The 16,548-nt window shown below is 40.9% G+C and overlaps 1 protein-coding gene across 2 annotated transcripts in view; it reads left to right on the forward strand.

The window, feature by feature from the left end:
* The window catches only part of LOC137303976 (annexin A4-like), a 51,472-nt gene that overhangs the window by 14,790 nt on the left and 20,134 nt on the right, over positions 1–16,548 (forward strand). For both annotated transcript variants that reach the window (XM_067972372.1, XM_067972371.1), the window contains exons 2-7: positions 1,932–2,013; positions 7,189–7,283; positions 8,548–8,661; positions 9,871–9,961; positions 15,276–15,355; positions 16,025–16,063. In XM_067972372.1, the coding sequence (XP_067828473.1) occupies positions 2,001–2,013; positions 7,189–7,283; positions 8,548–8,661; positions 9,871–9,961; positions 15,276–15,355; positions 16,025–16,063 (432 nt within the window). In that variant the 5' untranslated portion in view covers positions 1,932–2,000. The remainder of the gene's footprint in view (positions 1–1,931; positions 2,014–7,188; positions 7,284–8,547; positions 8,662–9,870; positions 9,962–15,275; positions 15,356–16,024; positions 16,064–16,548) is intronic.

The raw sequence follows: 16,548 nt of genomic DNA on the forward strand, positions 1-16,548 counted from the left end.
TCACAGTACTGCAGGTGCGGTCTAACCAGGGTTTTGTATAGCTGTACAGGGGATACACAGTTCCTGTACTTACCTCATAGGTACGGACTAAACTCGCCAAAAAATGTTAAGAGCTTGTCCATTCCAGTCGTGGTAAGTGTTAATACTGCCAAACAACCTCTCTGACGCTGAAAATTAACTTTTACATTTGTGGCGTCTCATTCCTCCAGTGTTTAATTATTGTTGGACGTTTAAAAAAAATTAAATGAGATGTTTTTCTTTTTTATTTCTCCCTCTTAAACCAGTCTTTCTTTCCCTTTCTTTGTTTTGCTTACTGTTCCTGATTTGACATTGAACTCACGATTCTAACTTATGTTTCCTGGTTCAGTCCTTGCGCTGCTCATTAACAATTCTTTTATCTGATTGGTTAAGGGGATACACAGTTGCTTGCCCTGTTCACACAGGTCCCAGATGCCCTGTGGAGGATGCTGCGCTGTTTGGCTGTCCCGCTGACAGCAACTTGCCATGCAAAACCCCATAGAAATTCTATGGGCAAGTGCAAGTCAAACGAAAGGCTGGTGCCATTTGTTTGCTGCACAGAGCAAAATCTGGCTCAATTTTGTATGGCTGAAGTAGAATATCTCTTGCCCTTCAGGGAACCTAGAAACACGTCTGGTATGGTAAGATAGTGGTTATATTACTGGACTAGTAATCCAGAGGCCTAGACTAATAATATGGAGACATGAGTTCAAATCCTGCCACAGCAGCTGGGGAATTTGAATTGTTAATTAAATAAAATCTGGAATAAAAAGCTATTGGATTGTTGTAATAATCCATCTGGTTCACTAATGTCTTTTTTAGGGAAGGAAACCTGCCGTTCTTCCCTGGTCTAGCCTATATGTGATTCCAGACCCTCAGCAATGTGGTTGATTCTTAACTGCCTTCTGAAATGGCCTAGCAAGCCACTCCGTTGTACAATCCTGCTACAAAAAGACATACCTTCACCACACGGACTGCAGCGGTTCAAGAAGATGGCTCACCACCACCTTCTCGAGGGCAATTAGGGATGGACAATAAATGCTGGCCTTGCGAATGATGCCCACATCTCATGAATGAATAAAAAAAATTGATTAATTTGGGATCAAAGGCTTAGTGGAGTAGCCAATACAGGTTTCTAAGGAAGTGCTCAGACACTATCATAAGATGACACATCACAGTAGATATTTTAATTACCTGATCATTGAAAAGCAACTGTTTAATCTTCAAAGCAAAAATACCGTAGAATCCCAGACTTCCTTGATGCTTTCCATTCCCTATTTGCCTTGCTGTTGGTATATGCAAAAGGACTTGTTCTACATAGCTTTCTGTCCAGAGGGTGTTTAAGATCTTGCTGAAAGGTGCTTGTGAATTTGAAACGCTGTTTCATTTGTGGTCGGCTCCATTTACAGATTGTATAAATTTGTTTACTGAATGTATTAGTATCTTGTTTCAGTATATTATTTCATCTGTAAATAAATCGGACAAAATACTTTTAGCCTGTACACATCAGGCTGGCATTGCTATCTTCTGGCTTCAGAGGTGGTAAAAGAGCTTGATGAGCTCTCCACATATCCTCCGCTGATTGACGTACTGTGTTTTGGGAGTGAATTATTAAACTGGGGCAAGCTAACTGATATATAGTGGTGAATAAAAGACATATTTCAGTTCTTAATGGGCTTGGTCAGTTTGTGGCTATTGTAGTGTAAATACAGGAGCAAAATGTTGGGGAGAAAAATCCTGAAGTGTAACTTTAATCTGTGAAACCCAAGCCCTAGAAAAATGTGCACTATGTACAAAATGATCCGTTGTTAAATTTAACATCAGTGTTAATATTGCTTCACCGCATGTTAATCATTTCCTCTTCACAAATTTGCTTAAAATCTTGTAACTGTATTCCTTTCTCATTTGTGTAGGCAAGAGGTACTGTCAGACCATGCCCTGGCTTTAATGCTTATCACGATGCAGAAAATCTTCGCAGTGCTATGAAAGGACTAGGTAACTATAAAGTTTTTAATAAATTTCCCTATTGCACGATGGAGGAGGAACAACTGCATGGAGTCTCCGATGGTGGGAAGGGGAGAGGCCTGGGCATCTTCCTAACTCCCCCTCCCCCATGGCAGACAGGTACCCAAGTTTCTGGCAGCATAGGGCAGACAGATCATTATGGATGCCCACTGGCACCATGCAAATAAGGTCAGCATTGCATGGCATTAGCAGGTCTATCCCAGCGCTGCTGCTGGGTTTGCGACTCATGCATTTTCAGGCCATCATTTCTTTTAGGAGCAACTTGTCCTCTATTCTGGCAAGTTCAGCCATTAACTGCGATGCAAGGGTGAACGAAAAGTACAAACCTGATCTATCAGATCAGGTACCATGTGGAACCCTAGTAGATCCAGCCAACATATACATTACCACTTATGTGTTTCTACTCACAAGGTGATTTCCACTGTGAGACCTGTCCTATCCTAGCATGCAAAGTTCACCTCATCAAGATGCAGGAGTATTTTAGACTGGAGAAGTTCGGTAGTTTCAACCCTCTTCTGTGAATAAGCAAGAGACAGTTTTGCTGACAGTGGATATGTAAAAGATGAATCATTTGAAATCTTGTTCTCATCTAGGCTGTTTCACTCAAAGACCCATGAACAGCTGTTAAGAATTTTCCTGTTCTTGATTGGTGGAATGCCAGACAGGTACTATCTCGGTCATGCTGCTGTGTAAAATTAGGTATAGGAAACCCCCTCCAAAGATGATCTTTAACTTCAGAGTAAAATGTAAAAAAACTGTAGCTACTTTTAAAAGCAAAATTAGATAATAAAAATGGATTATAGAAATGTTTTATGTGGCTAAAACCAAAAGACATGAACCGTACTAAGCATATATGGCAACTTTGGGGTCCTCAACCCATATGTTAGCTTGTATATATTTCACCAAAAATAAAAATTCCACTGGGATCAGAAGTTGTCGTTACCAACAAAGCAGATTGGTTGGAGGGCAAGACTAGAACCTGTCGGAGCCAATCAACCAAATGTTGCCTTCTCCCACTAATTAGTTGCACATAAACTTGAGGAAGATAAGCTATGAAATTAGATGAAAGCTTTTGATAGTCATGGTACAGGTGAGTTTATTTAGTGTTCCGCCCTAAGAAGTTAAATATAACAAGCTGTTAAAATGTAGCTTATAAAAACTTTTTGTTTTCCTTAAAAACTTTCTGGGGCATTCCAGCAGGTGTCTTTTATGAAAGTCTATTTACTTCTAGACTAGTTGCAGCCATGTTTTTGAAATAGAGGCTATTCACTAGTTTAAATTCAATAGCTGTCTTTATATAAGCATTCCTGTCACTGCAGTCGTGGAATCCCCGCTAAAGTATTAAGTGATGTGAAATTCGGGTAAGGAAAAGTTCTATTTAATTTGAAAAATAATGGAGATTTCCATATGTCGAATTCCACTACAGTGAAATGATGAACCTTGGCCTGTGTGTATGTGAATACAGCAACTAGTTATGTTCTATAATTTTTAAAGCTGTTTTCCATTTGGTTACATGGTAATGGAGAGGTTTTTGTATAGTAACTGGGAAGATAGTCTGCACCGTGCATATTAGAACAGGTAACATCCACAGGGCAAACATAAAGAATGGCATTAATGATCTGTAAAAATATAATAGTTTGGAAATTCTAGACTGGATGCTGTCAGTCTAGTACACCTGAGAGCACAAAAAATCCCAACTTCCAGTGCCTGTTACTGCAACTCATGTTTCATGCACTTTTAGCTTTTTAATGATTGCGGTATGTAATGAATTGTATTTCCAGTACATTTTACATTACATTACTGATTAATTAATGCTTAATGCACACAAATTACTTCCTCTATTTTGATGGAGGTATTAATCTGTTAATTTCAATTGGGTTAAAATAGTGTGCAGAAGAATGTCATGAGACATATTTAAATATTCATCTGCTGTTACCACTGACAGTGATTTCTAGTATTAAGATTTTAAAAATAGGGAATGCTCCAACTCTGGCCTCACTTCTTTTGTCCCACCATTGACGGCCGTGCCTTCAGCAGTCTAGGCCTTAAGCTCTGGAATTTCCTCCATAAACCTCTCTACCCCTCTCTCCTTTTAAGATGCATCTTAATACTTACTACTTTGACCAAGCTTTTGGTCACCTGTCCTCCCTCATGTCTCCTTCTTTGGCTTGGTGTCAACTTTTACCTGGTTACGCTTCTGTGAATCGCCTTGGGACATTTTACTACGTTAAAGGTGCTCTATATATAGAAGTTGTTGTTGAAATGCACATCAAGTTGATCAGCATCTAAAAGATGAAAAAACAAGTTAATGTTTCAATGTGATGCTAAAACTTTGTTTCAGTGATACTGTCCCAAAGCTGCTTAAAATAATTGTTTATTTAACATTGTTGAATCGGAATACTCACAATCTAGGTAATTTTTCTTTGCCTCTGTATTGCCATGGAACCCAGGTCAGACTGTTTTGAATGTAGAATATACTACCAGTTGGGATAATTTATAGGTGTACTTCATTTATATTAAAAAAAAGTTTCAGTTCACAAATTAGCATGAGGTAACTGGTGTTCGATTCTCAATGAAAGGAATTGGATGCTTTGAAATTGTATTGCAGCCCATACAGCTGCCATTATTTTAATCTTTAAAATATCTGTAAACCCTTTCAGGAGAAATTATTCTTTGTTTGACAGACAAAATTCCAGAAAATGCATCAAATAAAGTGTCAAGAATCAAAATTTTCTAAGTACCGACCTGAGTCCTCTAGAAAATAATCTCTTGACTGTAGCACTCACATCCTTCGGTAACTTCTAAATCCACTATCACTGCAAACTGCACGTTAGGTTTTCTCCCCTCCAATAAAAATGAGCGAATGTTGGATATCCTTGCAGCTTAAGTTGACCAGCCCCGCGGCACTTTGTGTTGCAAACATATCAGGCCTATATTCAGGGCTGTTTTTGAAATGCTGGCTTTTTTTTTGGTGGTGATAGTTTTTTGAAACTTTTGGGTCAGTTTCTTCTAGTTTTTTTAGGTTGGCATATATGATACAACACTTCTTAGCCCAGCAGAAGACTGGAAGAGATGCAACATTCTAGACAACAAATGCACAAAGCACTAGATTTTGCTTGAGGTACTTTGCAAGATTTGAACTACAATGGAGTTTGTGGCTGTGCGAACAAAATGCCTCTATCTGCAGTTTAATTTATAATGCTATGCCTTGCACAGATACACTTGTCGAAAGCGTGTAAATCTATTCAAAAATTCTGTTTTAAGTTAATTTATTCTTGTACAGTAGGTATTTCTATCTTCCATTGATTGTAAATTGAAGCACCAGCCTACATCCTGCTGTACCATGACCTCTGATACAAAACACATTGTCCGTAAATCATAACTCTCTCATTAAGCCCGTGGCTCTAAGGTGTGCAAATAAAAATCCTACTTTCATGTTATTGATTTGACTATAGATCAATCACTTTAGCAGATGTTTTACTCAAGTTTCCCAGCCTGAAAATCAAACAAATGCTCTAATTTTTGGATTTCATCCAGAGTAGACTCATGTCAGAGGGATCTTGGTGTGCAAGTTCACAGATCCCTGAAGGCGGCGGAACAGGTAGATAAGGTGGTAAAGAAGGCATATGGGATACTTGCCTTTATTAGCCGAGGCATAGAATATAAGAGCAAGGAGGTTATGATGGAGCTGTATAAAACACTGGTTAGGCCACAGCTGGAGTACTGTGTGCAGTTCTGGTCGCCACACTACAGGAAGGATGTGATCGCTTTGGAGAGGGTGCAGAGGAGATTCACCAGGATGTTACCAGGGCTGGAGCGCTTCAGCTATGAAGAGAGACTGGGAAGATTGGGTTTGTTTTCCTTGGAGCAGAGGAGGCTGAGGGGGGACATGATTGAGGTGCACAAAATTATGAGGGGCACAGATAGGATGGATACTGAGGAGCTTTTTCCCTTCGTTGAGGGTACTATAACAAGGGGACATAGATTCAAGGTAAAAGGCGGGAGGTTTAGAGGGGATTTGAGAAAGAACTTTTTCACCCAGAGGGTGGTTGGAGTCTGGAACTCACTGCCTGAAAGGGTTGTGGAGGCAGGAACCCTCACAACATTCAAGAAGCATTTGGATGAGCACTTGAAATGCCATAGCATACAAGGCTACGGACCAAATGCTGGAATATGGGATTAGAGTAGACAGGGCTGATGGCCGGTGCGGACACGATGGGCCGAAGGGCCTCTATCCGTGCTGTATAACTCTATGACTCTATGACTCTAAAAGTACTAAATGCTTCCCTGCATAATCTGCCTTTTTATTTCTGCTTCACAGCTGATTTTATTACTTGTGAACAATTGGTCCCTATGATAGTTAACCTTCTCCAGTTTAACCTGTTCTGGTATATTTCGAACACAAGAAGCTATATTCTTGGATTCACCTTGTACTCCATTTATATATTACAGACACGTTAGAACAGATTTTCCACATGTACCCTGTCAGCGGCTTCAGATCGCGGGTCGGCCTGGAGATTGGGAGGTGCGGGGTGGGGGTTGGGGAGGGGGGGGGGGGGGGGGGAGATTGGCGGATCGCTAGTGGTGGGGGGGGGGGGTTGGTAGGCGGGGTGCGGTCGGCGGATTACAGCAGGTTAGCTTGGGGCGGGGGTGTGGGCTGAGGGAAGAATTCCTGTTCCACCTTCCTACAAGCAATGCTGGAAAAGCATTTACCTGCTCAATCTGACCGTCCTCTCCTCCCTTCAGCTGCCGGGTTTCCCGAGCCTTGGGAAACCCAGCCTGCAAACCATTAAATCTAAAAGGCTGATAAAATCTGAGGCTCGCAGTCTCATTAACATATTTAAATTATTGACCCACCTCTTGAGCAGGTTACTCGCCCGCCCCCCAACCCGTCCCGGTTTGAAAAGGAAGTTGGCGTGTTTGCGGAGGGTTGGGTTCGGATTTCAGATTTTTCAGAATTAAACCCTGCCCCTCTCCCGCCCATCCTGTGGGGTTAAAATTCCCCCCAAGTGTGTGTGATGGTGAAAGTTGGGAGTCAAACTTTGATCTCCAATTGTAAGTCTATTGCTGTAATGTATTTGTAAAGTCAGTTATCCACTTAATATTTTTGATGAAATACCAATTTCCTGGTTCTTAATTCATCAGGAACTGATGAGGATGCCATTATTGAGCTCTTGACAAGTCGAACCAATGCTCAACGACAGAAGATTGTTGAAGCATTCAGATCATCTTATGATCAGGTAGTGAACCTGTTGATATTTAGCTTATCTTTTAATATGTCACACACTTGTCATATGTGTAAATTCTTCCTTCCTTAAGTGCACCAGTAGAAAATTAAATTTAGCCTTTTTCACATCCAGCGCAAGCAAAAATAAATGTAAAGATAGCATTGCCTAATAGATGGATAAAGTACTTCAGAGTTGGAAACCATTGTTGGTAGAAAATTTATGTTACACCCGCAAATGTATCAGTTTGCTTCTGGCTGGTCGGGGCCCACAATCCCCTACTACTTCAACCATCAGGGAGATCGGTTAGCAGCTGCTAACCATCACGAGTTGCTTTCAAATCTGTAAACAATGCAGATAAGAGACCAGTGGTAACAAGCCTACGGCATCATTAGTCATGGGCTTTGTAACTCTTGATACTTATAAATGATCTGAAAAATGCAGGGTTATAATTGTAAATGTGTTTGAAATCACTCGCTTCTTTGTGGTCATTCAATTTTAGAATTGCTACCCTACTAACTGAGCAGGAACAGTAATAGACATGTGTAAATAGTATAGTGCACCATTTATTTTGTGCCTTCTTTAGCATAAGGGTCTCTTTGTAAGTTAAACAAATAGTTACTGTACTTCATTGTAAAGGCAGCATAATTTTTTTTAACCTATTTGCATTACTCTGCAAAAGCAGCTGAGGTCTGGTGTGCTGTTGAGTGGGAACAATTCTTGAATTTAAGATAATATGTTAACAGATTTATAATGTGAAAATTAAAGATATTGACTGTTATCTGTAACATTCACCTTTCTTTGTGCATGCAATCCTTTTTATTAGGCAGCGCTTGTTGAACTGTAGTAAGGAATGGCGTGTGCTGGTAGGGATTGCTGCCTAACGTAAAAAATTGTTTGCAGATTAACTCATACCAATGTTGGATAAATTTTAAAGTATTTCCTTAAGAACAGATTATGGTTTTAAACATAAGGCAAGTTGAAGGGAGAATAAGGCATTGGGGCTCAGATCCCCAGGATTAGTGGGACAGGATGCTGATAGTAGTTGTCACTAGATATGCCACAATGATATCATCAAAATAATTGAAAATACTGCATAAATTTTGAGCCCATTTGATACACTGCTCCTCCATTTCATGCTTTATAACTATGAGTCAGAAGCAGCCCAAAATAAACCTTTATGTAGCATTTCCTACTTTATTGACCTCAATGTACATCTTTTACTAAATTTTAAGTCTAAAATTGTTGGGTTGAATAATGTGTTACTAAAATGCTGCAGAGCCTAATTGAAGAAATGAAGTCAGAGCTTGGAGGAGATTTTGAATCTGTGGTTGAAGGGCTATTGTTGACTCCTGGCAAATTTGATGCAAAAGAACTAAAAGATGCAATGGAGGTAAGTCAAAGCTTTTTTTAACCTTGTTTTTGTAAATAAGATTTCATCGCCTAGAAATTGAGCCATGTACTGCCCTTTTTCAGGCGTTACGTGGCCTAAATCCCCACCGGAAGTGCGCCGCTCTCCATGATGGACAGGAACAAATAAGAGGCGTCTTTACCAACGCATGAAGCAGGCATTGCGCCCTTTGCATATGCAAATAAGGGGCATAACGCCTGCTTGAGGTCCCCTCTGCAAGATTGTTTTGCCCTGAGGCAGCCAGTACCATTGCTGCACTTGGAGAAACCAATCCTACAGGATGCCTCCTGAATGTGAATCCAGAGGAGCAGGAATGTTTCTCCCGATTCCTTCGATTGCTGCCACTCCCAACTCACCTGCGATCCCTGACACCAACCCCCACCCTCTAGACAGAGATCTCCGGCCCGGGCATCTGTCGGCTGCCGCTATGCCCCTCTTTTTTCCCCCCGCCCCGCCTTCTAATCCATTACTTATCTATGGGTCGCTATGGTGCTAACAGCAGCTCTATCTTCTCCACTCACCTTGGGTTCCTCCCGCAGCGCAGTTCCTATTCCAGCGGGGGTGCTGGGGGTGCCTGAAATGGGCGCACTCCAATTTCTAGGCCCATATGTTTGTTCTAAGTAACTATATAAGAAGAAAAAGTATGGAATGAGAAGCCTATGGGCTCATCAGGCCCACTACTTTTACAGAACCTATAAAATCTATGGGAGTTGTGGGTGGGTGGGGAGAAATCGGCCTATGCGCTTGCTCTTGATTGTTGTCCAATGAACCACCAAATGAACATGCAGGTGTGTAGGCATCAAGTAGACAAGATCAGACTGCTCATGGTCGAATAGTCTGCTAGCACTTTCTGTCCAGGTTCATCTTTGAAGAGTGGCCTCTTGGTTGAGGTGGTAGAGAGTTGCTATGCAAGTACAACTGTACCTTGGCATGAGTCACTGCCTATGGAAGAGGAAGTGGTAAATAATTCTTGCATTTAATTTATTAACGGCATTATTGAAGGGCTAATAGTGTTATTGCCCAAGTACCACAGAAATATAACCGTATTTCTTTGGCAAAAAGTATAATATTTAGCAAAGATAAAAGGTCATGGGTATTTACATTCTCATGTAATCATTTCAGGATGGAATCTGATTTTAAGTTTGAATAAGATCATGGTGTACAAAGTTTGAATTCTGTATGGTTTAATAGGGCGCTGGAACTGATGAACATGTCCTAATAGAAATTTTTGGTACACGGTCTAACAAACAAATTTTGGAATTTGCTGAAGCCTACCAATCAGGTAATAGATTTACTTCCTATTTTCTGAAGTCTTGAAGGGATCCCTCATCGTGACCAGGCTGGCTGTAGATATAGAAACTATACAACTCAGCATTGTGCGAAAAAGTGAAGCTTGGTACTACATTGTATACGTTATAAGTTGTCGTACAGACACATTTTAAGAGTTTCTTTGTAGCACATTTTTTCCTGTTGTCGTTCATATTCCTGCATGGCCATCCTAATACTAATTCTGGCACACAATTCTGAATTTAGAGGAAGCTGGCAGGGAAACCCTTTTCTTGTGTACTTTCTGAAAGAAATGTGAAGGACAGTGTGAAAGTGTGTGATAAGGAGGAAAGGGATAGGTACATGTTTCATTCCAGAAAATGAGAACTAGAAAATAACTGGAATATGTGACTGTTTCCTGCCATTTGTGTTCTCTCGAGGAAGAATCTCAACATTGTTAACATTGAATCCCAGTTTAATCCCTTGAGGACCACAGAAATATTTCAGTATAAAATTAAAGCTACAGCAAGAATACTCTAATTTATTCAGAGAGTACTTTGGTGGCTTGTACATTCAAAAGTTATTGGGTTGTTTTACAGAAGAGTAATTTTAAGATATTCTACACTAGTTTGTTTTTGATTTTTAAAAAAAAAAATATTTTTGCAGAATTTCACACATGTATTGACGGAGTTGCACATTTTGCTTATGTGGCATTTCAGGAGTATACACTAGTATAATGAGCCCATTGGTGAAATTGTTCCTTCAGATATAGTAGTGTATATTGCTTCCCGGATTGGCCTGATTTTTTTGGGAGGGGTGGGGTGGGGCGGTGGCCGCAGGTGGTTAGTTGGGGGAAGGGAGAAAAAGTAATTAGGTAGGGAAGCCTTGTTTGGAGGAGTCATTGGATTGTGTTGCAATTCTTGTGCCTGGACTGGGTGGGGAAAATGTTTGCTTATAAGCTTTGAAGGGTAATTTGTTTACAAATGTGAATGTTGAACATTGACACAATATTCAAAAGTATGGAGATCGAACCATAGAAAAGATACAGCACAGAAGGGGGCCATTCGGCCCATCATGTCCATGCCGACTCGAAGAACAACCAGGTGCCCGTTTTAATCCCACCTTCCAGCACCCGGTTCGTAGCCCTGCAGCTTACAACACTTTAGGTGCAGGTGCAGGTCCAGGTACTTTTTTTTTTAAAAAGAGTTGCGGGGTCCCTTCCACTACCACCAATTCGGGCAGCAAATTCCATACACCCACCACCCTCTGGGTAAAAAAGTTTTTCCTCATGTCCCCTCTAATCCTTCTGCCAATCAGCTTAAGAACATAAGAAATAGGAGCATGAGTAGGCCAATCGGCCCTTCGAGCCTGCTCCGCCATTCAATAAGATCATGGCTGATCTGATCCTAACCTCAAATCTAATCTATGCCCTCTAGTTCTTGAACTCTCCACTAGGGGAAACAGGTACTTCCTGTCTACTTTATCTAGGCCCCTCATAATTTTGTACATCTCAATCAAGTCACCCCTCAGCCTCCTCTGCTTCAAGGAAAACAACCCCTGCCTATGCAATCTCTCCTCGTAGCTGCAATTTTCAAGCCCTGGCAACATTCTTGTAAATCTTCTCTGCACTCTCTCCACAGCAATTACGTCCTTCCTGTAATGTGGTGACCAGAACTGCGCACAATACTCCAGCTGTGGCCTTACCAGCGTTTTATACAGTTATATGTGTTGTCTGCAAATTTGCAATCATGCCCCCTACATTCAAGTCCAAATCGTCAATATATACCACAAACAGCAAGGGTCCCAACACTGAGCCCTGTGGCACACCACTGGAGACAGATTTCCATTCGCAAAGACATCCATCGACTTTTACCCTTTGTTTCCTGTTACTGAGCCAATTTTGGATCCAATTTGCCACAGTTCCCTGTATCCCATGGGCTTTTACCTTTCTGACCAGTCTGCCATGTGGGACCTTGTCAAATGCCTTACTAAAATCCATGTAGACAACATCCACTGCACTACCTTCATCAATCCTCCTTGTCACTTCCTCAAAGAATTTAATCAGATTTGTAAGGCATGACCTTCCCTGAACAAATCCATGCTGACTATCCCTGATTAAACCATGCCTTTCCAAGTGACAGTTTATCCTATCTCTCAGTATTGATTCTAATAGTTTGCCCACCACCGAGGTAAGACTGTCCGCCTATAATTGTTCGGCCTTTCCCTCGTACCCTTTTTAAATAATGGTACTACGTTTGCAGTCTTCCAGTCCTCTGGTACCTCCCCTGTATCTAGTGAGGATTGCAAAATGATCCTCAGAGCCTCCCTGGCTTCCTTCACTTCACCCACTTGTCCATCTTCATTTCCCAGGACTAAATCTAGAATTGCATCCCCTCTTGTTGGGCTTGTCACGTAGTGGCTAAAAAAGTTCTCCTGGACACCGATCAAGAATTTTGCACCCCTCTGTGCCCCTCACACTGTTTGAATCCCAGTTGATGTTAGGGTAGTTGAAGTCCCCGAGTATTATTGCCCTCTTATTTTTGCACTCAGAAATTTGCCTACATATTTGTTCTTCTATCTCCTTTTTGCTATTCGGGGTCTATAGTACACTCCTAGTCGTATGACTGCCCTTTTTTTATTTCTTAGCTCAACCCATATGGCCTCGATTGATGATCCATTTAGCATATCATCCCTTCTCATAACTGTAATTGATTCTTTAACCAATAATGCTACACCCGCTCTTGTTTTTTATCACCCTTTTTATCTTTGGCTTCCTTTTGTGTGGAATTTCTTTCAGCCATTCATGCCTGCACCAGTGAAGATGCTGATTGAACATGTCCCCAAAAGTTTTTTTTTAAAGGGAGTTGTCCTGCAAGTATGATGCAGTGATTACAATGGAAATGTAATTTAGTTTCTCTGAGGGAGTGCTCTAAGTGTGTTGAAAGATTGCTTTGGGGGTTAGTCTATGAAACCAGATATACAACCAGTAGTTTTCAAAATGGATTATTTGCCATAAATACTGGCAACTATAGGCCAGTCAGTTTAACCTCGGTGGTGGGGAAACTTTTAGAAACGATAATCCAGGGCAGAATTAATAGTCACTTGGACAAGCGTGGATTGATTAAGGAAAGCCAGCACCAATTTGTTAAAGGCAAATCATGTTTAACTAACTTGATAGTTTTTTTTGATGAGGTAACAGGGAGGGTAGATGAGGGCGATGTGGTTGATGTAGTGTGTATGGACTTTCAAAAGGCGTTTGATAAAGTGCCGCATGGTAGGCTTGTCAACAAGATTGCAGCCCATGGAATAACCCTAATGCAGTAGCAACATGAATACAGAATTGGCTAAGTGATAGGAAACAGAGAATAGTGGTGAATGGTGGTTGTTTTTCAGACTGGAGGGAGGTGTTCCCCAGGGGTCAGTGCTGGGACCACTGCTTTTCTTGATTATATATTAATGACTTGGACTTGGGTGTACATGGCACATTTTCAAAATTTACAGATGAGACAAAACTTGGAAGGGTAGTGAACAGTGAGGAGGATACTGATAGACTTCAAGAGGATATAGACAGGCTGGTGGCGTGGGCGGACACGTGGCAGATGAAATTTAATGCAGAAAAATGCGAGGTGATACATTTTGGTAGGAAGAACGAGGAAAGGCAATATAAACTGAAGGGCACAATTCTAAGTGTTAAAGGAACAGAGAGATCTGCGGGTATATGTACACAAATCATTGAAGGTGGCAGAGCAGGTGGAGAAAGCGGCTAAAAAAGCATACGGGATCCTGGGCTTTATAAATAGAGGCATGGAGTACAAAAGTAAGGAAGTCATGATGAACCTTTATAAAACACTGGTTTGGCCACAACCGGAGTATTGTGGGCACCGCACTTTAGGAAAGATGTAAAGGGCTTGGAGAGGGTGCAGATGAGATTTACTAGAATGATTCCAGGGATGAGGGACTTTAGTTACATGGATAGACTGGAGAAACTGGGGTTGTTCCTGGAACAGAAAAGGTTGCGAGGAGATTTGATAGAGGTATTCAAAATCATGAGTCTAGACAGTAGATAGAGAGAAACTGTTACCATTGGCAGAGGGTCAAGAACCAGAGGACGTAGATTTAAGGTGATTGGCAAAGGAACCAAAGGTGACATGAGGGAAAAACTTTTTTACACCGCGAGTGGTTAGGATCTGGAATGCACTGCCTGAGGGGTGGTGGAGGCAGATTCAATCATGGCCTTCAAAAGGGAACTGGATAAGTACTTGAAAGGAAAAAATTTGCAGGGTTATGGGGATTGGGCGGGGAAGTGGGACTACCTGGATTGCTCTTGCAGAGAGCCAGCACGGTCTCGGAAGGAGGCCATTCAGCCCATCCTGCTGTAACCTTTCTATGATTCTATAAATTTGCATGATTTCCTTGAATTATCCCAGCTTGTAATTATTTTTAATGACTTTTTCTGTAAGTTTTTAAAAAGTTATTGTGTTTCTGCAATTTCAGGTGACAATAGTTTGAGATTTTTACATTTTCATTTTTAATGTTGGCAGTGTTGAGAAATTATACCTGCATGTGGGCCTAATGACTTTCACTGTTAACCTTCTGCTAACTGTATATTTGTGGAAGATGGGCTGACTATTTATCATACATAAATAGAAAAACACAAACTTTCTACTTTTATTTTGAAATTGACATGATGGCCCTTCTAAGTTCACCCCCTAACTTAAAATAAAATTATAAATCATTCTTGGTGACCCAAACTATAAATAACTCTGGGACAAATGCTGTCTCCTAATTAAGTTCTCTCGTGGTAATAACTGGTTGGGGTTTTTCAGAATGCACCAGAGCTTTTGATGGAGGCAGTTGCTATAGTATGTTCTCCTCTCCATTCTCATCCATACAATACCCTCTCACTTGCTGCTTTTAACCACATGCTAGCTCTTCCCCCACCTGCAGCACTGGGCTTCAGGCATAGATGTTGAAGTTAAAATGGGTGAGTTTGAGAACAGGGTTGGTTGGGGCCTTCGCAAAACTAGAATGTTAGAGTCAACATTCCATTACACCGCTGTCAAATATAAGATGCAAATGTAAGAACCTGTTCCTGTGGGAAAGAACTATGCATGTTGCATGAATTTTTAATATGTTCTCTGTGTGTATTGTATTTGTGTAATTTTGGTTTATACGTATAGATGTTACTACAAGGTGTGAGATACATTTCTGAAATGGAATAAACCCAAAAGTGTATTTTGTATTTATAAGGTTATTTTTAAAATGCCAAAGGTACAAAAAGAGACTTTTCTGTGAGTGAATGAACAATATTTGTATCATTTAACCCGTAGAGAATGGAATGAGTTTAAAGGAGGATCTCCAGTCAGAAAATAGTGGTGACTTTGAAAATCTTTTGCTGTCCCTGCTAAAGGTCAGTGTGCTGTGTATCCATGCCATTCCATAGAACAGTATATTTACTTTATATTTTGGACACCTCATATTATGACTAAAAGAAAACTGGTATGAGTTTCAGGAAAATACTATATTATATGAGCTTTTTTTCATAATTAAAAAAAAATTGAGGACTTAAGTTCCTCCCCTAATAATCAGCTGGTGGAAAACACATCACCTAATGTAATACTAGGCTATGGAGACCAGAAGTCTTGGCTCAATGCCTGGTTTGTGGGGGTTAGCCAATCTTACCAAGGCATTAGTTAGGTTTTATAATTGACTTTCATGCTTCTGTAATGGGGAGGAATCGATCAGCCAGTTTTGCTACTCTTGTTTGCTGTTTAGTGACCCCTGCTGAATAATGCATGTATGTGGATGTCAAAGCACAAACATGGGATTGGTTGTGATGCTGTTCACAGTTTAATAGGCTGCTGACATTCTGTATCTAAATTCCCATGTGATCAATGGCTTTTTGGGTGAGATACTTGGAGGGCTGTTACCCTGGCACGAATCAGTGTCGTTGAAAGAAGGGGGGGATAAATAGAAGAATAACAAAATTCGATAAAGAAATCTGTGATTAGATGCTTGAATAATTGTGGTATGATTTTTATGCTGTGAGGATCTACTCAGAGGGATGCTTTCTTTTTAGGGAAAGCGGGATGAAAGCCTTGCAAAGGTAGATGCTCGGGTAAGTATTGTGCTTTTTACATCAACATTCAGATTGATTATGGGTGTTAGATGAGGATTGAAGAACCAGCCCCAATCCATAGCAAATGCAGTCCTTAGCCACCACACACTTTATGATTTTTGAGAGGGAGTGGAAAGCCACAAAAATGGCCTCCCACTCTAATGGCCATGATGAACTATTCATAAAATTACTTGGCACACTGCATGGACCTGTGTGTAATGACAAGTTCCTCCCCTGATAGCCTGGTGGGAAAACACATCATCTGATATACTAGGCTAAGGAGACCAGAAGGTCTTTGGTTCAATGCCTGGTTTGTGGTGAGTTAACCATCTTACCAAGGCATTAGGAAGGCTATTATTGGCTTCCATTCTTTTGTATTGGGGAAGAAAAGACCTGCCAAGCTGCTGCTCCTGTTTGCTGTTTAGTGACCCCTGCTGAATAATGCATGTATTTGGACATCAGAAAGCATAGGCATGGGCTTGGTT

This window comes from Heptranchias perlo, chromosome 36 (assembly GCF_035084215.1).
Source record: "Heptranchias perlo isolate sHepPer1 chromosome 36, sHepPer1.hap1, whole genome shotgun sequence".
Lineage (NCBI taxonomy): Eukaryota > Metazoa > Chordata > Chondrichthyes > Hexanchiformes > Hexanchidae > Heptranchias > Heptranchias perlo.